The following is a 22,620-nucleotide window of genomic DNA, read 5'->3' as shown; positions in this document are numbered from 1 at the left end:
AGGACTATACCTGAACTGGAATAAACCTTTATTGTGGTAAATCATTGAAATCTGGGGCATTTTCTGTTGGAGCAGTCCGTGCTAATTACTCCAATACAAAAAGGAATACCCAAATGTGGGGAGAGTTATATACTACAGGAATACAGATTCCCAACATGATAATGTAATCCTCTCAGAAGTCCACTGGAATTCACGTATCTCAGCAAACTGATTCTAAAATGTCTATGGTAGCACAAAGAGAGTAACATAGCCAAGACATTTCTTTTTTTTTTTTTTCTTTGGTTCCGGGAACTGAACTCATGACCTTGTGCTTGCCAGGCAGGCGCTTTGCCACTGAGCTAAATCCCCAGCCCCGCCAAGACATTTCTTAAGAAGAAGGTGGGAGACCTTCTCTACTAGACATCAACATACTTTATAAAGCTGAAGCAACTAAGACAGTAGAGTATTTGGACAAGGATTTAAAAACATTAGCTGACAGTATGGACTAGAAGCTCAACACAAGCCAGGTACAATATGTAAGAAAAGTGAGACTACACTGCAGATTAGCTAAGGCTCAAGAGATACATGATGTAAGAATAAATGGTTGTTCATGTGGGATGAAAGGAAATTATGCCTTCAGACCACACCAAGGGCAAGTCAGGTAGATTAAGGACTTAAACGTGAAAAACAAGGCTTTCTACTTCTAGAAACGTGTGACATAGAGCAGTATAATATCAGAATATGACAGGTTTCTTAGCAAAAAAGGCACTAAGGAAGTCCTAGAATTGAAATATATCTCCATAAGGGGCTGGGGATTTAGCTCAGTGGCAAAGCACCTGCCTGGCAAGCGCAAGGTCTTGAGTTCAATTCCTGGTACCAGAAGAAAAACAAAAACAAACAAACAAACAAAAAGAAATATATCTCCATATATGACCTTGTTAAAATGTAAAGCTTCTGTTCACACACACACACACACACACACACACACACATACACGGAGAGAGAGAGAGAATACAGACCGTAAACACAAAGATATTTGCAACACAGAGCAGATAAAGGAGTTTTGTTTCCCACATACATTATGCGTGTGTAAAATTCCTAAAAGTCAATAAAGAGAACAATAGAAAATTGGACAAAACAAACTTAGTATTTCTCAGAAGAGGAAACACAAATGGCAAATAAATATATGAACAAAGATTCAATCTTACTAGTAATGAGGGATTTGCACATTAAAACACAATTAGTCTGGGAGAAAAAAGAAAGTCTGATGATTCCAATTACTGGCGAGAATGTGGAGTAAAAGGAACTCTCATACGCTGCAGGTGGGAGTGTAGATTGTGAGACCTACTTTAAACAGCTTGGCATTATCTTGTAAAGGGAAGATTAATTTTCCCTCAGTCATTCCGCTCCTAGGCAGAGAGCTGAGAGACCTTCTTACACACCTTCAGCAGGAGCCCTGAACAAGAATGCTTGAAGCAGCAGTGTTTGTCACTGTGAGAACTAGAACTGACCAAAACACTCATCTCCAGAAGAATACATGTGTAAGTGGTGGAATATTCATAAACCAAAATGCTAGAGAGCAGCTAATATGAATTAACTACTTTCTATGCATCAACAGGATCTCAAAATTATAATACTGCATGAAAAAAAATGAATACATGCACCATGATACCATTTGTAAAGTTTGAAAATGACAACTATGTCAGTGGTGTACCAAGAGGGAGGGGGCGTGACTCACCTCAAGTACAGACAAGAAAGAAATGCACTATTTGTGGAGAAATTTAAAACCGTAATAACACCAACTAAAACTCAAGCTGATTTTTATTATCCCCAAGCATCAGCAATTTTTTTTTTTTTTTTTTTTTTTTTTTTTTTTTGAGACAGGCTTTTGCTGTATAATTCAGGCTGGGCTTAAACTCACTTTGTAGCCCAGGCTGACCTCGAACTCGCAGCAATCCTCCTGCCTCAGCCTCCCAAGAGCTAAGATTACAGACGTGCACCACCATGCCCAGCGCATCAGCAGTTCTGAACAATGTCATTGACTGAATCATCCAGTCACAAAGGCAAGTAATGTACATCCAGTCCTCTCTCCTCCACCTTGGCATGCAGCTAAATGGATTGTTTAGAGACAATCTGTTGTCTGTAGTAAAAGTAGTGTGAAAAGTTAGGGAGTGATTAGAACTCAGATGAGTGGTTTTCTTTGGAGCAAGAGGGATACAGTTGGGTAATGGTGCAGATGCTCCCATTTCTTAAACGGAGTGACTGGCTGTTTATCTTATTTTGATATCTTATTTATGTAATCCATCTTCACCTGCATGTGTGACATACTCCACCCTCCAGGGAAGGGACATGGAAGAAGCAAAGTCAACCAGAGCAGCAGGCTAGAGGACACGCACCGCGGTGGGAACTGCAGACTCAAGAGCACGTGGGGGCCGTGTTCCATCACGGAGGATGAGGGCTCCGTGGGCAGCGGGCCAAGCCAAAGCCCAAGGGGTGTGGGGGAAGTCAGGGACAAGGGGGAAGTCGCGCCTGGGAGCATGGTACAGTGACAAGATAGGGACACAGCCAGAGACCAAGGAGCACCGACCTCCTGGAAGAAAGACGAGCCCTTAAAACTGAGGCTGGGCAGAAAGGCGAGGCAGCAAGGAGGTAGCGGGGACTCCAAAGCTGGGAGGGCCTGGCCAGCTGGGTCACACTGTAGACAGAACAGCAGCCACCAGATTCTGCCACCTGGGCCATGAGGACTTTGCCCAGAGCCATCCCAGGGGAAAGAGGGGAAGTGACTTCCCTGGGGGCTCGTTGAGGGGTACCAGCAGGGAGTCAGCCAAACTATCCAGAGTTAGGTGGAGCAGAGCAAGTGTTAGCAGCTGGGGTGAGATGTGGAGTCAAGGAAGAAATTTACTAAACTTTCTGAAGTGTCTTTGAAACTTCCCAAGCTGGTTTTGTCCTACAGAGGCAGAAGGGGAGCCTCAGGCCTCCATCATTCTTTTTTTTTTTCCAGTACCGGGAATCAAACTCACGACCTTGCACTTGCCAGGCAGGCGCTGTGCCACTGAGCTAAATCCCCAGCCCCTAGGCCTCCATCATTCTGACAGCCATAAACACAGCAAATGTCCCTTGAGGTGAAGCACGGGGATGGTGGCATTTCAAGGGGGGCAGGGTGGGAGCTGTCTGCCAGGTAGGAGGGCCGGTTCCTGACATTGTCTAGAATCGCTGCTGTACGGGAGTAAGGGAAAGCACACAGACACGCGGTCATTCTCGTTGTCATTTTCATTTTCAACAGATGACACACCTGTGTTGTCTGTTCCAGGGACACCGCCCACCCTGTGCTGGATCCTTCCATCCCAGCTGACCGTGTGGGCTCCCTTCCTACCCTCTCCGAGTCTCACCTTGGCTCACTATTATGGGGGCTCCTTCTGCCCTAGTAGGGTTGCTGGGAGCATGAAATGAGGTCACAAGAACGCCCCCGGGCCCAGCATCAGTAAGCACGTCCAAAGTGTCCTTTTGGAATCAGGTACCAGATAAGACACCTTTGCAGGTGGGCGAGGACTGGCGGCTAATGCCCTGGCATCCCCAGGCTTGTCACAGTGGATGACTGTCCACAAAGCCTCCCGAGCCTCAGAAGACAGGCTTCCCAGAGGTGGCCACTGCTGTCTGAGCCCCGGCTGCCCCCAGCAAGCTCCCAGAGCAGTGGCGTCTGTCTCCGACTGTACAGTGCCTGCGGGGTCCCCAAGGAAACACCACAGCCTGGCCACAGGGGGCAGTTGTCATGGGGATGCCAGGGCCTGCTGAGCTGCCTACCTTAGCAACGGGACTCCTAGGCCTGTTACCATGGAAACAGCCTGGACAAGTAGTGATGGGGAACGGCTGGCGGGTTCCCTGCCCTTTTCTGAGGACTTTCCCTTCCTTGGAGGAGGGCGGGAGATGGCACTCCTGACACTGCCAGAGGCCTAAGGACTCCATTCCCCAGCCCCAGGCAATTGCCCCACCCAGCAACCTCCCAGGGCCTGCTGGGACCCTCTGAAGCCAGGGGTGGCAGAAAGGGACCCTGGGGGACCAGACCCAGCAACGCCCCCAAGCACCACAGTGGGGAGTCAGAGAGATGCTTGCTCCCACTTCTGCTCAAGCTACCAACCCACACAGGCCTCCTCCGTCCTCAGCTACCCCCATGAGGCTCTGCCCCAACCCAGCCACCTTGTGTCCCCAGCTACCTTCTCTGCTGCTGGTCTGAGCACTAGGATAGCCAGATGAGCTCAAAGGTTTTTACTGCCCTCCTCCTCTGGCAGCTGGTGGCCCTAGAGCCTTGGTGGCTGGGGACGGGGGTGGTGGCAGGAGTGCCGAGTCAGGGTCTCATAGCTCCCCGACCTCTCCTTTCTGCCCCATGAGCGAAAGACACGCTTTCTCTCACCCTCCTTAATGGCCCCACCATCCTGTAAGCAGGTGCACACCTGTGTCCACACCAGGCCTCACACACTCCTACGCATACCTTGGCGCCCAGAACACAACTCCAAGCTCTTGGGGTGCACATCTGCACACCAGAGTGCACATGTGCTGGGGCCAGGCATCCCGCCTCTCGCCACTTTCAGGCTTCCGAGACTCTGGGGTTCCCACTAACATTATCCCCCACCGCACCCCCCTAGAAGAAAGCAGCATCTGCTGGAATTTTTTTATTTAAATAAAATATACAATACGGTGTATGTACCGTTATCTGTTTTAAAAGTGGAAGATTTGAAAATTGCTCATGGGAGGCTGGGGACAGGAGCGCCCACTGGCTGGACCTGGCCGCCCCACAGTCTCAAAAGAGTGCCCCGGCTGGGTCAGAGCTCTTATAAAATGCGTGCAAGTAGAGAAGAGGGTGGCTAGGCCAGGCCCTGATGGCAAGGGGCTCCTTACTCCTTATGCCCCTGGACCCTCCATCTCCGCTTCTGCTACCTTCAGGACTGGACTGGTTTGAATCAGTCCCACTGTTGTCTGTGAGCTGCCTCCCTTCGGGGTGGGGAAAGGGGGCAGAGAACTCAGGTTGCAGCTGTTTAAATCCTTGCAGGTCTGAAGGACCCCTGGGCCTGCAGGGCTTCTCTAGTCCAGGAGGAACTAGGACCAGCTGGCTTCTAGTCTTTCCCTAGGACCACAGACCCCTTGTCTCCTGGGTTATTGCCTGCAGCCCTCCGCAGCCAAACAGAGAGACCAGCCTGCCTCACATCGCAGCACGGTGCGGGACCAAACCTGACCAGGCCAACACTCTGGCTCAGGGCATGAGCGCTCTGCATGGACAAGGCAGGACCAGCCCTCAGCATTATTTCAGTCCTGCAGCCAGAACCACCTCTGCCTGACCTTGGCTCTGCCAGGGTCCTGCTGGGGAGGACTACTGAGCCCCAGGAGACATCTGAGCTGCTTTTACATGGTAACCCGCCTTCAGAACCAAGCGCAACTCACCTGCTTGGTGTGGTATCCAAGGCCCGTCCTCCTCCCTCCAGCCTGTAGATCTGCTCCCAAAGCTGGCTCTAAACTCCACGTCCTCCCCAGCAACCTCCTACTGTGCACTCTACCCCATCCCTCCTCCCTCCTTCCTTCCCTCCTCCCTCCAGCTCTTCCACATCTCAAGGCCTGGCCCCAACCCTCCCTCCCCCAGCCACGTACCTTCCTTGGGCCCTTAAGGAGGCCCAGCCACCTCCTGAGTCCTGAGATTTTAAGTCTTAGAGCCCTCATCCAAAGCTCCCTGGGTTTTCACCATAACTTGTGGGAGTAATGGGCTGGGCACATGTAGAGGGCAGAAGAAATGTGATTTATTGAGCACCTACTATGCTGTGTGCCAGGCGCTGGGCTGGGCATTTCACATTCTTTTTCTTCTCTGGTCCTCATAGATTTTTGTGAGGCAGTAGCATAATTATTCTCATTTTACAAATGAGGTAAGAGACTCAGGTCAGAAAACTTTCCCAAGGTCATACAGCTAAGAAGAGGCAGGGCTGGAATTTGAACCCAGGCCTAACTGCTGCTAAACTTGGGTCTCTTCCCTCCACATCATGCTTAGGGACCATCAAACACAATTTTCTGATGGACGGTACATAGGCCTTGGCCTCAGTCAGGCAGGATGGATTCAAAGCCCAAATCAGTCTCAGCTCTGCCACTGCTACTTCTGTGATTCTGGGAAAATTACCCCAACTCAATTTCCTCATCTGTGAAATGGGGAGAATCAAAGTATCTACCTCACAGTCTTTGTGAAACTGAAGGAGTTAATGTGTAAAGTGCAAAACCAATGCTTGGCACAGAGCAGACTCAATAAATACAAGTCCCCTTGCTGCCTCCTATGCAGCTGGAAAACCGAGGGCCACAGAGGAGATGGAGTGTGCTTGGGACCCTGGGAAGAGAGGCTCGGCCAGGAGTCTTCCACTTCCATATTGTGGTGACAGGTTGGGCTGGGGCTGGACTTGAGCCCAGAGATGGGAAAAGGGGCCTGCTGGAGGTCCTGGGGGTCCTCTCCCCTGAGGACTGGAGAGAGATGTCCCCCAGGGCCTGCAGCGCCCAGCCTGTGGGCCACGGCCGATTGCTGGATGTAAGGTGACCTGGGTGTCCTGGCGACGGGGTGAAACTGGGCTGCACACGCATGTGTGCACATGTGAGTTGCTATCTACATGGATCTGCAGAGCGCTACATAGCTATACATATACACATCTTACATACATATACATATACATATTCATATACATATCTTGCTACGGTTACAGTAGAAAAAAAACACAAGGCCCTCTGGGCCCTGGCCCGAGTTTGTCCCTTGTCCCAAGGACTCCAGAGTCTGAGGCTCCCCAGCAAAACGCCCAAGGCAATCCCTTCCTGGGGGACAAGGTGACCCCCCATGAAAGTAGGGCTCCAAGTTCACAGCCAAGGAACCAATCAGAGCTTTTGCTCTAAAACGAGTACAACGACAGGTCTGTTCTAGGAACCCCAAACACGGGTCACCTCCACCCACCCCGCCCGAGCCCCTCCTGCCTCCTCTGGCTTCTGCCTCTGGGCCTTGCCTGCTTCCCCCTCCCTCCCGCCTCCCCCTAGTGCTGAGTATTAAAATAGTCTATAAAAGCAAGTGACCAAAAATCTATAGCTCTAAGAATACCTGGTTATTTTCTGCTGTCTTTTGTTTTTTTTCTGGGGTGTGTGTGGGGTTTTCTTTAATGATAATTATTATTGTTATTGGTATATCTCCTAATCACAGTTAAACCTGAAAGAAGAAGGGAGAAAAAAAAGAGCGGGGAGGGAGTGAGGGCCCCCCTCATAGGTTGGACGGCAGTTTGGAACGCACTGGCTCAGACCTGGCCCCAGGTTCCCTCTGGGGTACAGCAGTCAGAGGGGGCCCCCCAGAAGAGGTGGCTCTTGCCCCAAACAAAGAAAGAGGGGGTGGCAGAGAACCTGAGGATGTCTTCCGAGGCAGAGTGACATGCTGGCTGGGGATGGCACCAGGGGGCCTCCCGGGGGGACCAAGGCCCCCGCTGCTCCCGCTGCCCCCGCTGCCACCCCCGGCCCTGGGGAGAAGCGGAAAGGCGGCCACACTCTCCCCTGAGGAGTGCGGGGAGGCTCTGCGGAGAGTCTGCGCCCCGTCCTGGGGGAGGGCTGGCTGAGAGGCTGAGATGAGCTTGAGGTCCTGGGTGAGGCGGCCAGGGGTGAGGGGAGGCGTGCCCCGGCGCTGTGGGACCTGGGGTGCTGGGGGGCTAGATGCGGGTGGCAGGAGCAAGGAGCCGTGGGAGCCAGAGGCCCGGGGTGGGGCACTTGGGAAAGTTCTTGGGGGGCCTGGGCTGTGGCCAGGAGGGGTGAGGCCCCCTCGGGGGGTAAAGGCTACTGGGGAAGCCCCTCCGGAGGCCCCCGCCAGGAAGGTTGGTTGCTCAGGCTGCTGCGGGGGTGTCTCTGGTGTACTTGGTGGGCCAGCGGCCAGCCCTGGGGACAGCTCCCCGGGAGGCTGGCCCAGCTGCCCAGGGCTGGACGATGGGGACCTGGATGAGGGCGGGGGTGGCAGGAAGTGCTCCAGGAGTCCCAGGCCTCCCCGGGCACCTGGCAGCGGGGGTGGTGGCTGAGCAGCCTGTGGGGAGCGGGCACCTGGCTGCAGTGGGGTAAGCAGGGGGGAGTCAGAGGAGGACAGGGAGCCACCCAGCGCCTTGTGGAAGTGGCTAAAACCAGCCGTGGCCGTGGCAGCTGCAGCGGAGGACGGTGTGGGGGCCACCGGGGAGCCACAGGCCCTGGGTGGCGGGGAAGAGCTGGAGGACGGCAGGAGGGGGCTCAGTCCGGCAGGTGCGGAGAATCCAGCCAGCTGTTGGATGTGGAAGGACGAGGAGGATGGCGTGTCCGCCTGGGACGGGCTGCTGGCGGGTGAGGCTGAGCCCAGCGCGGACGGGATCAGGGACTGCAGCCGCTTCAGGTGCCTGGGTGTCTGCCCGGCCCCAAGGTTGCCTAGCCCGGGTCCCGGTGGAGGGCGGAAGATGGCAGCAGGCAGGCGAGGGTGGTGGGTGAGGGCGATGGCCACAGACGTGGTGGCCGCAGCGGCCTGCAGCGGTGCCTGAATCAGCGGGGTCCAGATGACAGGTGTGGGGGTCGGGGTGGCAGAGGCAGCTTGGACGCGGTGTGCACAGTGGGCCATCTCTCGGTCGTGCTGCACGATCTGCTGGATGATCTCATTCTCCTGGTAATTGAAGACTCCTGAGTTAAGGTCATGCTGGACTTTGTGGAGGAGGATGGAGTTCTTCTTGCCTGGGTTATAGAATAAAGAGCAGGCTCAGGCCGGCGTGGGGCCAAGGGGTAGCAGGTAAGCTCATGCAGTGGAAAACCCACCCGGCCTCACCAATGCGGTCCAGGCGGTCCAGTGCCACAGTCTCGAAGGCCCGTCGCATCATGGGGTACTCCTCCAGCACCTCATTGAAGTTGTCCACACTCAGCGAGTACAGGCGGCAGTAAGTGTCGGCCCTCACGCTGGCCGTGCGCCGGCCCCGGGTCAGCAGGCAGATCTCTGCAGGGACAGGAGACTCAGTGGGGCTGTCCCACCTTGACCTTGATCCCCAGTTTAGTACAGAACCCTCTCGGGCTCACAAGCTCCATCCCTAGGCTGCAGCCACCCTGGATACCAAATAGGATACCTGACACTTTCCCATCTGGGGCCACCCGTCTGCAAGGGGCTGACCACCCATGTCCCCTGGACTGCAGGGTGTAAGCCCTGATCTCAGCGTGATCGATGTGGAGATGCTTTGGGAGGCGATTTGGTCATGAGAGTGGAGCCCTTAAAAATGAGATCACTGCCCCAAAAAGAGGCCAGAGAGATGGCACACCATCTCTCAGGCACAGGCGAACACAGCGAGATGGTGGCCATCTGTGGCCCGCAAGCTGACCCTTGCTGGAGCTGACCATGCTGGCACTCTGATCTCGGATCTCCAGCCTGCAGATCTACGAGAGATGCGTCTCTGTGGTTTACACGCCCCCAGCCTGCGGCGCTGTGCTACCGCAGCTGGACTGGACTGAGACGCCCTGTGCCGGGCTCACAGACACCCCCCTCCAGGACCTCACCCACCAGGGTTCTCTCCAGCCTCTCCCCATGGTAGTGGCCCCCTGGCTTCCCAGAGCCCCTGGTCACCTCACCTCCAAAATAGGAGCCGTCAGCCAGCTTCGTCTCCTTGTTGCCCTTGGTGAGCACGCTGACCACGCCGTGCTGGATGAAGTACATCTTCTTGCCGATGGTGCCTTCCCGGATGATGTAGTCCCCTGGCTGGAAGACCTCGAAGCGCAGCTTGGTCAGCATGGACGTCACAAAGTTGGGGTCTGCGTTGGCAAACAGCGGCATGGAAGCCACCAGCTTCCGGCAGTTAAAGTTAATGATCTCCTGCTCCGAGGTGGCACAGAGGGGGACACAGGAAGAAGGAGGTGAAGGCAGCTGCCCAAGGCCCAGCCTTGGCCCCTGCCCCACCCAGGCTGCCAGCAGCTCACCTCCCGCAGCGGCTCGCTCAGTTCCCCCAGAATGCTCTCCTCGTCAAACATCTTGCCCTGGTAGCGGTGCTCGTAGTAGTCGTGGATGCGCTGCCGGGTGTCAGGCGGGAGCTTGTGGAAGGACATGTACTGCTCCACCTGCTTGTACTGAGGACAGGGACAGGGACAAGACGTCACCTCCAGGAGCCCCAGCAGGCACCCAGAGCCAGGCTCAGACCCTGTGGGCTTTGTTGGACAGACGGGGGTCCACCAGTGTGGTCGGTACTGTGGAGATGGGTAGGGGACATAGGGACTGTCCAAAGCCCGGTTACAGGATGCCAGCTGGCCAGGAAGGGGATGAAGTTTCCCCTGAACATCTGTCATTTCTACATTTCACTGGGAGCACTGTTGGTGGCTTGTAGCTGTTGAGAATGGCTGGAGGCAGAAGCAGGATGCCTGACTCTGTATGAGGTATGTTTATGCCTGAGACCCTGAGTCACCTTGTGGAGAGCAGCTCTAGCCCCAGGGGATAGGGGGAGGGGGAGGACTTGTAAGCAGAGGTGTAAGAGCTTTGTGAGCCTAATTTCCAAGGCCTTAAACCAAATAAGGAATGGCCCCGCCCATCCTGGCAGAGAAGGCTACACATTGCTCAGACTGTCCCTGGATTATAGGTGGGGTGTGGGGCCCTAGGGACAGGAGGACAAGGAACAGGAGATGTCGAATAGGCAACAACACAGACTTTTCCCACACAGGAAGGAAGAGTCCCTTCAGCCTCAGGAACAATGAGGAACAGGGGAGCCTGTCCTTAAGTATTACAGCTCTGCAGAGACGCCAAGGGGCAACTGCGGCCTGGGGCAGGACATTCCCCAAAGTTCTTCTGACTGACCTGCCCCCTGTCTGCTCTGTGCTGTGTGAATCCCAGGGGCCAGTGACTTCCTAGCTGGTGATGGGGCAGAGGCAGCAGCACATCTGGAGCTGTGTTTTAGAGAACTGCCCCCATACCAAGCGGGGTGGACACGGGGCAGGAGTTAAAAGTTACTGCCGTGGTCCAAGGGAGAGATGGTAGTGGGGACAGGTGAAGGTAAGACATTTCAGAGAGATTTATGGGTGAATCGTGAAGACTTACGGATCCATCAGCCCAAGGATAAAATAAGGGAAAATCTCAAAGGAGAAGTCACATGCAGCTTGCCTCTGGCTCTCTAGCACACACTAATGCTTTTTCTAAACTTATCCCAAATCCCGGTAGCAGACTGAGCCCCAGGTCACACACCCAAGCCCTGACCTATTCTTAGGTGGGGTTTGATGCTTCCCTCCAACTGACCTCTGCCTGGCCTGGGTTAAATCCAGACCTTTATAAACTGATTCCTGCTCTACATCCCCTCGCTAACCCCCCACTCCTAACCCAGAACACTTTGTTCTGACCAGGCTGGTTTCTTCCCCTCCTTTCACACATCTCCGCTCATGCACACCGTGCGGGCCCAGAATTCTCCTCCACCTTCTCCTTCCTCACCTTCCTCGGCTCCCTGCAGCAAGCCCCTCTCCCCTCCCCGACTCCTGGGGACTTCCTCTTCGTTCCCCCAGACCTGGGCCTCCACACCTGAATGGTTGCCATCTGTCGGGTACCCCAGGGGGGACAGCAGCCCAGGCAAATGGGCAGCCTGTGAGTCAATAAATCCTGAGCCCTACTATGTGCCAGATGCCGCCCTCAGGGAGCCCTGGCCTGCATAGGGGAGATGGATATTAAACACACAGCTATGCATGATTAATTAATTACAGGAGGGCAGAGTGCTGTGGTGGAGAAATGGAGTGTGCTATGGGGTCACGTGATGGGTGGGTGGGGGAGGGGGTTGCAGGCAGCAAGGCTGAGGCTGAGATGTGAAGCTGTCAGGAGCAACAGAAGAGGGGAGTTCCAGGCAGAGCCCAGGTGGAGACCTGGGGCAGGAGAGGGCCTGGCCAGGATCTGAACGTAAGAAGGGCAGGGGCTGGACTGGGGCCCTCAAACGCCGGGTAAGGAGACGCGCCTAGCGCAGATCTTAGGAGCAATGTGCAATTCCTCGAGTCTTATACAGAGGGACAATTCAGTCCAATTTATCCGTCTTAAATGCTCCTCTCCCTGCTTCGTGAAGAGTGGATGGAAGCACCGAGAGGAGCCTGCTTAGCCAACGTCTTCCTCTGCGAACACAATGTAGGGGTTGTGCATCTCCTCAGGGGCCCTAGGACAGGACGCCTCAAATCGTCCCATTGTACAGATGAGGACGGGGCACGGGGCCGAGCAGCAGCATGCCAGGCTCACACAGCTCGCCGCAGAAGATGCCAGGGAGACCCAAGGCAGCCCAACTCCAGGCCTCAGCTCCCGGTCACCGTGGTGAGCAAGGTGCTGCAGAAATCCAGGGGGAGGGAAAAGCTGGTGACAAGGATGGCCAGAGGCCAGCTGGGATGGAGAGAAGGGGGACGCTGCTTTGAGATGAGCGCTCGTGTCAGAGACGGCGAACATGGCTCCTGCTGTCCACTAGCAAGATGGGCAGGAGTGCGGGGGCGGGGAGTGTTCTGGTTTTGGACAAGATGAGCTTGGTGTCCAGGGAGACATCCAATGAGCTCTGGAGCTGAGAACGGGGTGGGGCTGGTTATATAAGTGGGCCCCGCTGCTGGGGATGGACGCAAAGCATGCGGGGGCGGGGGTGGAGAACAATAACACCTAGGACGTCTAGGTGGGATCAGAAAGCTGAGGGCCCAGCCACCACATGGTGACCGAGAAAAGAAACCAGCAAAGGAGAGCGAGGCCTCGCCAGAGAGATGGGAGGAAAACTGTCCGGTCATGGGAGCCCAGCGAGAGGCCTGGGAGCAGTGGGAACCCATAAAATGCCAAGAGGCAGGGCAGGGCAGGACGAGGTCCTCAATGTAAGGAGCTACTGGTTGTCCACCCTGAGAGCATCACTCCTTTGCTCCAGAGAGACAGGTCCCAGTCACGCAGGAGGGAGGGAATGTGGGTACAGATGAAAAGACATTTATAGGTTGAAGCTACGGAGATGATGTCATTTTCATCTAGGAGGTGTCCCCCGCTTCCCACACACCAGGAGTCCCCATCATAGGGCTGGACACCAGGGGGCCTGGCCCTGGCTCTGTCTTGCAAAGGACCAATGGGCAGGTCCTCCTGAGAGAGCCTTGGGCCGACTGGCTCTCTAACCTACCTTCTCCTGGTACTGGCGCCGGGAGGAGTCCAGGGACTGGATGAGGGCGGTGGCGTGGCCGATGAACATGGCGTAGCAGGTGGCACCCACGATCATGCTGAGCATGGTGAGCCAGACGTCAGACATGCCCACGGGCGCCTGCTTCCCATACCCAATGCACAGCATGTGGCTCATGGCCTTGAAGAGGGCGTAGGAGTACTGCTTCCCCCAGGAGTTGTTCTGTGGACAGGTGCATGGGTGGACAGAAGGGAGCAGGTGAATGTGCAGAGGCCTCTGGCACTGGAAGATTCCTAACCTCCCCAGTGGCTCCTAGGCTTGCCGCTGGGTGAAGGCCTTGGGTGGGGACAGGGAAGCCCATTCTGGCAATCTGCCATGATAGGTATTTCTCCCTTAGGCCTTCCTCTTGCAGTGGGGGGGCCAGCCTGAGACCAGATCTAGCAGCGAGCCAGGAGCCAGCCTAGCCCCATTCTGACTCCTTAGCCCCACCAGGCAGCCTGGAGTCTCCTGGCTGAATAGCAAAAGGCGCCAGGGTGAGCCACCCTGCTGTCCCTCACCTGCTGAGACAGCTCCACCCCCCACCCCCAAACAGCTGCCAAGTGAAGCCCATTTCCCCACTGACCTCAATTGTACAACCATCTACACTTCCCCAGGGGACGGTTCTGCAGACCAAGCTGCAGACACTGGCCTCCTTTTGGGTGAGCAGAAGTTAAAACTGAGCGAACCAGGCTCCCACAGAAAGCCGCCCACATCTGCCCACATGTGTCAGGGCTGTTCTCCTCCCACTGCCCCCAAAGGTGATCTCTGGTTTAGAGCATGAGGCAGGAGACAGGAAGTCAGGGAGGCTCTTGGCTGTTTGTGTCTCCAAAGCCAGTTGTCTCAGGAAGGCCTGGTGTGGGAACACTGAGCTCAGAAGGGCCATCTCCTGAACTTAGTGCATGTGCAGGGCGGTCACTACACACAGTGGAAATTGCGCCAGGTGAGGGAGCCCCACAGCGCTACCTCCTTGGTGTCCCTGCTCACAGGGTAGCAACTGTGCAGAAACCCACCCTGGGCACAAGCTGCAGAGCCCCTGCCCTGGGCCCTAAGCACTTCTGTGGGTGCCAGATTGTCCCCAGCACTCGCAGGAAGGATGGCAAAGGGGCCCACACAGCTGCATGCCACGTTCAAGGTCATCATCCTGGACTGGAGTGGAGCTAGTTCTTTGGGGCTGGTGGCTCGGTCCAGACTACATCAGAGTGGGTAGGGACGTTACCCAGGGGAGTGGGGCAGCCCCCAGCTACCTTCACTCAGGGCTTCCGCCTCACTGCCCAGCTCTAGGGACCAGGAATTCAATCTGTATGGCGGTTCATTTACACTTAGCTCATCAAAAGGCTGTTTTGTAAAGGCCTGTTTGATGCTGAAATCGCCTCAGGGTCTCTTTCACCTCTTTCAAAACCAGCTGTTCGTCCCCTGGGGCTCTGGGTATTTGCCTCAGACCAAACCAAATAGATTAGGAAGGAGTCTAGGGGGTTCCCCAGAGGCAGAGCCAGAGCCAGAGAAAAGGCACACAGGGACAGGGTTCCTCCACCCTACCGAAGCCCCTCCTGTTCACAGCAGGAACGGGGCTCTGCCTTGGGGTCCTGAGTCCAATTTCCTCACCCACCCGCAGAGTCGGGCTCCATCCTGCCAGTCCTTCTTGCTCAGGACTCTACTGGTGACCAGGATGTGTGTTTGGAGAGCGGGGACAGCCCAGCTGTGTCCCTAGAGCACTAGTGGCTGTGTACAATCTGGCAGTCTGCATGGGCAGCAAACTGCTCTGGCAGCCTTCTGCTTTCTCAGGCTCAGCTTCTAAGGGCCTGGTAGGAGGGCGGGACCATCAGGCCAGCTCTGCCATGCTGACACACCCGGAGTCCCCCAAGTCAGTGTCCTTGGGTGAAGTCAGACCCAGTATCAAGGCTCATGGTTGCAGCGGAGGTAAGAAAGTGGGAGAGCTCACAGCCAAGAGTGCTCTGAGTGGATTTCTGGCCTGCTGTGGTAGAGCCATGTGCCCTTTGCACCTGGCGGGGGCCTCCAGGTCCTACATACTGGGACTTGGGGGTTCTGACTTCCTGATCCTCTCTACCCATTTGTGCCTTCAGAGAAGTGGCTCCAACCCCGATGGAGGGCCAGCTGGGCACACTCACCACCATGTCATTGAGGGACACCCAGCAGTCACTGGGGAAGTCCTGCAGCATGGGCACCAGGAACTGCAGGCAGCCATCCCAGTGGCAGAGCAGGAGCATCATGCCGATGAGGTTCACAATGCGCACCACGGCGCTGGCCAGGTCGTAGGTCATGTGGAAGATCTGCCAGTAGAGGTGGAGACATTGGCACAAACAGCGGGTGGCCAGGAGGCACAGAAGACCCCTCCCATCAGACCCCACAGCAGCCGTGGCACCACCCACGGGCAGCACAGTGCAGGTCCAGGCCAGGGCTGGGGAGGGGGAGCACCAGGCCAGGGCCTGGAAAAGGCAGAGTGCAGGCTGGAGGGCCCAGGGTGATGTTCCTGACACCTGTGCAGATGCGGCCTCCCACGGGAGAGGCAGCTATCCAGGATGCACGGGAGGAAGGCACCTGAAGCCCCGGGTAGCCTGGGGCATGAGGGTACCCTGAGGTGCCTAGGGAACCGTGGCCTGGAATTGGGTCCAAGGCTCAACGCATCCCTAAACATGTCCCTCAATTTTTGGAACCCAGGCCTGGGGCAGTGGGCGCTGAGAGACTGCACAAGGGTAGCACAGGCCCGCAGGCTCCACGTTACCCAGGCCTGGCTCCCACCCACCCCCCAGCTGCCTGACCTTGAGGAAGCCCTCAAACCTCCCTGATCAGGTTTTCTCCTCTGGAAAATGGTGATCAAAATTAACTGAGTGGGTTGTCAAAAGAATTAAATTATACATTTAAAATACTTAATGCTGAGTACAGAAGCATTCAATAAATTATGAGCTATTATGAACAGATAAGTTATTATTAATAATTAATCTTTATGATTCGTTAATAAGTACCAGTTGGCAGGGTTCTCCTTTATCCTGGGGTAAAGTACAGCAGCACCCTCGACCCCAGCCCACTGACAGCTGCACATCTGCACCCCAGGGCGCCCGTGCGGAAGGCTGTGGTGCGGCAGGGCCCAGCATCTTTGCCCTACCTGCAGGATAGGGCAGTGAGGAAACGGAGGGTACAGGGAAGTCTGGAGGGAGGTCTTTGAAGTTCTGGCATTGCATCTGGTCTTGGAGACTTGAGGGGCACCTCCAGCCACCAGCCCTACATTTTGATCCTTCTATTCTACTCCTAGGCAAATATACCTCTCCTGGCCTGCCCCTCGCGGTGGAGCATCTAGGACAAGGGGACAGACAGAGAGCCACCAACCACAGGTTTGCGTGTTTAAAGTTAAAAATCAGGCTGACACACTATTAAAGAAAATATGTGCTATGCCCCCCACCAATACACCATGATAACGCCCTGGAGGGCCAGGCTTGCAACTTTTAGAAAACCACCAGAACATGGCTCACCTTTCTTCTCTTCCTTGACTGTCTCACAGTGAGGGACCTCGGCCCACAGCCAGTCTCTGTCCATGCCACCCCTGCACAAGGCTGCAGTGAGGATCAAGGGGTGTACTCAAAAGCAGGGGCTCCCTTCAGGGCCCAGACCTGGGAAGGGGCCTGGAGCCATCGCAGTCAGGAATGCCGTGTCCCAGATTGCCCCGGGAGGTCTGGAAAGAGTTGCAGAGAGCCCCAGACTCCTCACTGTGGGAGGATATCGTGCTAGAGTGCGCTCCCAGTGGGCCCTTCTGCCCTGGGTAGATACCCTAATTTCTGTTCTATGGCCCCAGGAGGCCAGCCTGGGTCAGTGCCCAAGAAAGGCCCCTTGATGTGGGAACCAGGGAGGAAAGTTTGCCCCTGCTTTCCTGGAGCTCACAGTCTGGCTGGGGAATCAGTCAGACCCAGGAAACGAACAAGAGCCAGGAACCCAGCAACAGAGCAGGGAGCCATGGGGAGATGGGCAGAGAACTGGCCGGGCTCCCAGCTCCCTGTCCAGATGTTGTTGTGGGCTGCGAGGCCCAGCTGCCCACAGACCTGGAGGCCACACACACACCTCCCCCCTCCCACCCTTGATGTGGTAGGAAGTCTGCTGAGGATGTCCTTGGCAGTGGGTGCTACTGGCCTGGGAGAGCGCTGTAAGTACCGTGAGGGGAGTCTCACCGCTAGGGAGCTCCCGGGACGTGGCTGTGTTGCCTCTATTCCACAGGACCCCAAAGATCATCAGCAACACTCCTCCTCCCCTGACCGAGGACAGCCTGCTTTTTCCTCTCCCTTTAGTCCCTGAGATGCCCCAGTTCCTTGTTTCTGTTATGCCCAACACACACGGGGAGACAGGAGTGACAGACGGGTTCAGACATCCGGCTTTCTCCCTGTCTGTCTCACATCTAGCTTTCTCCCTGGCCATCTCCTCCGGGACCCGTCCAAAGCCTATTCCTCCCCACCTCACGACAGCACTGCCATTCAAACCTGCCAGCCTGGATTCCTCCCATTCTTCCCCGCTCCACCACAGCCAGTCTCACCGGTCTGGGTCCTTTGGGCCCCCTTGTAATGGAGACATCCCCAGCCCGAGTCCAGTGTGACCCTATTATAAACACCCCCGACAACTGCCCCAGCCTCCTGATAAGGCTCCCTGCCCCTCCAGTCTGTTCTCAAGCGAGCTGTTAGAGAGATCTCTTCCACCTTATCACCACTGCCCCTGGGAGGGAACTCCATCTGCCCGCTGGGGCCTCAGTGCCCTGGTTCCCGACTTCTTGCTCACCCCATTTCCCAAACTGTGCCCAGGGCCCACCACCGCCCGCTACACTGGCTTCTCTCAGGTCCTTGCTTGCCTTGGGGCTTCAGGTTTGTCAGGCCCGTGTCCCTCCTCCAGCTCCTCCTGACCTCTCCCTCGGTCAGGCCTTCCTGCACCAGTGTGAAGCAGCATCAGCCTTACCCTCCCACCTCACTAGGACGCTTCCCCCTCATGGATTTCCTCCACATTACAGTGGGATTCTCCCTCTAAAGGAATACTGCTCCACAAGGCATGGGTCTCTTCTGTACCTTTTGCTTCGTGTGCCTCCACGCTTGACACAGGTAGCCACCGGAACATGCGGATTGCCTCAATACATGCATGAGGCGGGAAATGAATGAATGGAAGCCACAGAGGAGCTAGAGAAAGCCTCGAGCCATGCCTAGAAAGTGTCCCAGGCTGTCACAGCCCACTGTCACTGCTCCTCTTTATGAATCACTTGGTCTTAACGACAGAAGCATCGAGGTTGGACTATTTTAGTGCAATGACTTCTTTTCTTTTTGCATCACTTGTGTTTTTCTCCTCTTCATAACTCATTGTTTCCCCCAAGTTCAGGTCTTTTTCTAATTTTGCCTTTATTGTGATCTCAGCCACGGATATGGCACAGAGCGTGTGGTAGGGTCTCAGGAACTGAAAAGCGCTTAACGATGAAGGTGCAGGTGACAATGACGGTGATGGGCTTGTAGCTGAGCAGGGCTCCCGCTAGTACATACGGTGCAGGTAAAAAGGGCCAGGTACTCTGCACAGATGCAGCCCACAGGGGTCCGCCTTTGCCCCTGTGAGAACAGCACCACCGTTTCCTCCAGGCGGGCAGACTCAGGCCTCCTGCAGAGAGCTTGGGTGGCAGCGCCTGGGGCTGAGTGGTGAGGCATGCGGGCCCAGGGTCGTGGGGAGCGGTGTGCAGATGGTTGCAAAGCCGAGGTCCCAGCACGGCCAAGTCTGAGCTTCCAGAGCAGAGCTGGACGGGGCAGAGCTGAATCCACTCAGGCCAGGACGAGGCCCTACCTTGTAAGGATGCTCACCCCAGCAGCAGCAGCCCTGATATGATTTGCTGATGTTGCTCCGAGAAGCAGCTCAGTACTCGTGCATCTGCCGCGCGCTGGGGCCCCGGGCCACCTGCCAGGCAGCTGCCCTGGGCAAATATTTGCTTCATTCTTTATATTTCATTAAACCCCCCTTGTATGATGTTGGTTCTGACGGTGGGGGTTGAGCACCTGCATTGCTCACCAGACAAGCAGCTTGGGCAGCTCCCTGTCCCCGGCCTGGTGCTCTAGAGGGCAGCACAGCTTCCGCCTTTTCTCTCAGAGCCTCAGTTTCTCTATCTGTGGGATGGGTCAGCAATTCCAAGCTCCCAGGTCTGCCTTGGGGACCAGATGAAACAATGTCCACAGGGGGATCCCATACGAAGTCTGCACATACTGTTCCTCTCCTGCCCTCTCTTTCCCGGCACTCTGAACACAGCTGGTTTCTCCATGATGAAAAGACACCAGAAATTGGCGGCCAGGCTGACAAGGCGTTTCCGTGAAGGCCTCTTCTCAGGACCTGCTTGAGTTTCCTTCTAGGGACTCATTTTCCTCAAGGAAAAGGACAAATATCCACCTGTGTCTCAGGAACGATGGTCCACATGGAGGACAGCAACCCGAGGCCTGAGAACGCCGCACAGCCTGGAGCGCTGGGTCCCCTCCATCACCGCTGCCTCTCATAGATGCCACCTCGCAGGTCGGAGATGGAGAACCTGAGGCCCAGTGGGAGGCCTCCTGCCTGGCCTCCTTCCTCTCGCTGCCCTCCTGCCATTCCCACTGCCACTGCTGAGGGAGAGGCGAGGCCTCCGGGATGGGGCCGCTGCGTGCTGGGCCCAGCCGGGGAGCATCGAAGGGGGTGGGCCAGGGTTTCTAACAATAGCCTGCATGTCTGTAACAAGCTCACACCTCTGCCAGAGGGGAGAGGCTGGCTGGGAGAGGCTCAGGAGGGAGGCTGCTGCCCTAGATGGCACCGGACAGAGGCAGAGGCCATGCCCTTCTGAAGGCGGTCTGCACCCATCCTGGCCCACTCCTCCCACCCTGTCACCAGTGCCTAGGGCATCTCATGGGGAGATGGCTGACCAGCGGTCAGGGGCTTCAGCAAGCTGTGGCTTCACCAGGCACCTTGGACCAGCTTCCCCCGCTGTGGGAGGGAGACCCCCCCCCCAAGCCCCACCCTGGGCTTCCTCCTTTAGGCCCTGTCAGGGTGAGCCAAGACCATGTTCCTGAAGAGACAAGCTGGGAACTGAGCCTCAGAGCCACAGCCTCAGGGGACATCAGCACGTCCCTAGACACTCACACAAGTCACTGAAGAGGAGACAAGCAGGGTTTCTACTACTCAGTATGTCCCTCCCCAAGTCTCACTGCCTGAAAGGCCCTGCTGCTCCCTCCAGGCCCAGCTGAGGCTGGGAGAAACCCACAGCTGCAGGAGGCTCTACAGGGCCTGCAGACCGGGCTTCAGGGGCCAGCTGGGAAACCCCAATCCAATCCCAGGGCCCAGGGGGAGTGCTTTGCTGGGCTGTATGCCCGGCAGAAAGCAGCTCAAAGCAATTTCCTCCCCAGCTGGTAGGAGAGATAAGGGTGTACGTGGAGGCGGGGGAGCCATCCATCTGGCCTCCTGGGATCTCCCTTCCTGCCCACGAGATTGGGTAGCAATGCCCAGTTCAGAGACATGGCCTGACCTGAGGCCCACGGGGGGCTCTGCCTCCCCTTGAAAAAGGCCAGAATTGGAGCCTGCCTGGCCAGCTCTGGGAAGCCCAGAGGGTAACCAGGCCAGAGGGCCCATGGGGCCATAGCCCTGGCCTGAGCTCCCAGGACACGTGGTGCAGGGACAACAACAACAACAAGGTTAGTTTTGTCCCAGGGCTCACCCTGCCCAGCCACTGGCAACTCTGTCAACTACTACGTCCCCCAGGACGCAGGGCTTAGGCAGAAGCAAGGTCAGCCCCCAGGAGTGCTGAGACCTGCAGACCCCAGCTGATGCCAGACAGGAAAGAACAGCCACATCTCTACTACTGAGGGTAGTCCACCTGCAGTCCCAAGATAAAAAAAAAGCTACATGGGACCGAGGAAGCCACCTGCATTTCTACTGGGGACAGAAACCAGGAGACAGGCCTGTCAGGGCATTCTGGAAATATGCCCCTGCCCTTCCCTCCCAGCCACCGCCCACATAGATTCTGCCCCTTCTGAGCGCTGAGCTGGGACCCGCAGGCAGCATCTCTCTGCGCCTAGATGTTCCACAGGTCCACAAACCCAGCGTGTCACACAGAGCTCCACCACCCCATCCCACTGCCTGGCTTCCCAGTCTCAGCTGGGCGTCACCCCACCCAGGGCAGAGCCACAGGCCTTCTGGATCAAACAGGGTCCTGCCGCCCACGGGTGCTGCACCACAGCCATCAGGGGGTGCTAATTGAATCAGTCATGGAACCAGGACACAGGAGGCCTTGGTCAAAAGTGCTGCTCCTGGAGATTTGACCTCTCTGATCTTCAGTTCCCCCATCCGGCATCTGGAGGTAGCAAATCCCCCTGCATGGTTGCCAGTTAGGTGTGAAGAGCCAATGAAGTATTACTAGGACAACTGAGTGGGAAGAGATCTATTAAACAGCTTTTCTATACCAGGATGCATGCAAAAGCCTCTATGAACAGCAGGTACTACCTGTACCCACTTTGCACATAAAGAGAATGAGGCTCAGAGGGGCTAGGTGGCACCAAGGTCACATAGCTAGGCAGTGTGGAGCTGAGATTTTTTTTTTTTTTTTTTGTCTTTTTGAAGACAGGGTCTCACTATGCAGTTCAGGCTGGCCTTGAACTCACTTTGTAGCTCAGGCTGGCCTCGAACTTGCAGAGATCCTCCTGCCTCATGGAGCTGAGATTTTAACTTGGGTCTTAGACATGTCCTCCTATTTCTAAAGCGCATGCATATTCTGGTATACCAGGTGGGGTCTGCCCGCCTCCTTGGAGCCAAGAGAGCTCACAGGGCTCTGTGCCAGGTCTGCTAGAGATCTACCCTGTGACCTTGGGCAAGTCACTGCATCTCTTTGTCAGCAGGAATAATGCAACATTTCCAAGCCAAAGAGAATTTCTGCCACGGAGCGGTTCTGCCACGCTGGCGTAGGTACTTCTCCCGAGGCGCGTGTGTTCACAATGCCTCTGACCTGAATCTGCCGATGCCCCAACCATCAGCCATCGCCGGCAGGCAGCACCCAGGCTGCTGCGGGGGTGGGGAGGGGCGCTTTGTATCCTGGTCATGAGACCTTCCATCCAATCCTACAGGGATCCTGAAGGCCTGGAGGCCAGCAGTGAGCTGCACGGCCCAGCTCACATGCCAAGGTGAGTGTCTCACCAAGCACATCTCTCCCCACCCCTGTCCACCCCACGCTGCTGAACTCGGTAGCAGCAGAGCTAAGCACCCGGCAAGGTCACCCATACTTTTTCCTAGCACAGCCCCAGTCCTCTTTTCTTCCTGCAGACAGACGACTGCTTCCGCCCTTAGATGAGTTAGGGTGGTTCAGAATAGCGCTGGACCACCCAGTTCATCTGCTGTTTTTTACTTAGTTTCTGTACCCGGTGCCTACAACCCCAGGATTGCCTTATGGTTTTTGTGCACATGGCTGCAGGCTCCCTGGTGCTCTTCCTCCTCTCCCCAGCTCCCGTGTCTGGCTCAG

At 56.0% G+C, this 22,620-nt stretch overlaps 1 protein-coding gene across 1 annotated transcript in view; it reads right to left on the bottom strand.

Annotated features, from left to right (window-relative positions):
• Window positions 1–2,997: 2,997 nt before the first annotated feature.
• The window catches only part of Hcn4 (hyperpolarization activated cyclic nucleotide gated potassium channel 4), a 41,526-nt gene continuing 21,903 nt past the window's right edge, over window positions 2,998–22,620 (bottom strand). Inside the window, exons 4-9 of the mRNA XM_005393600.2 lie at window positions 15,260–15,421; window positions 13,098–13,316; window positions 9,931–10,077; window positions 9,586–9,826; window positions 8,798–8,962; window positions 2,998–8,706 (exon numbers count right to left, since the gene is read on the bottom strand). Coding sequence (XP_005393657.2) covers window positions 7,241–8,706; window positions 8,798–8,962; window positions 9,586–9,826; window positions 9,931–10,077; window positions 13,098–13,316; window positions 15,260–15,421 — 2,400 coding nt within the window. The 3' untranslated portion in view covers window positions 2,998–7,240. The remainder of the gene's footprint in view (window positions 8,707–8,797; window positions 8,963–9,585; window positions 9,827–9,930; window positions 10,078–13,097; window positions 13,317–15,259; window positions 15,422–22,620) is intronic.

This window comes from Chinchilla lanigera, unplaced genomic scaffold (assembly GCF_000276665.1).
Source record: "Chinchilla lanigera isolate Chin_1 unplaced genomic scaffold, ChiLan1.0 scaffold00049, whole genome shotgun sequence".
Lineage (NCBI taxonomy): Eukaryota > Metazoa > Chordata > Mammalia > Rodentia > Chinchillidae > Chinchilla > Chinchilla lanigera.
Note: the sequence above shows the minus strand (reverse complement) of the source record. Positions and strands in the feature narration are given on the sequence as shown.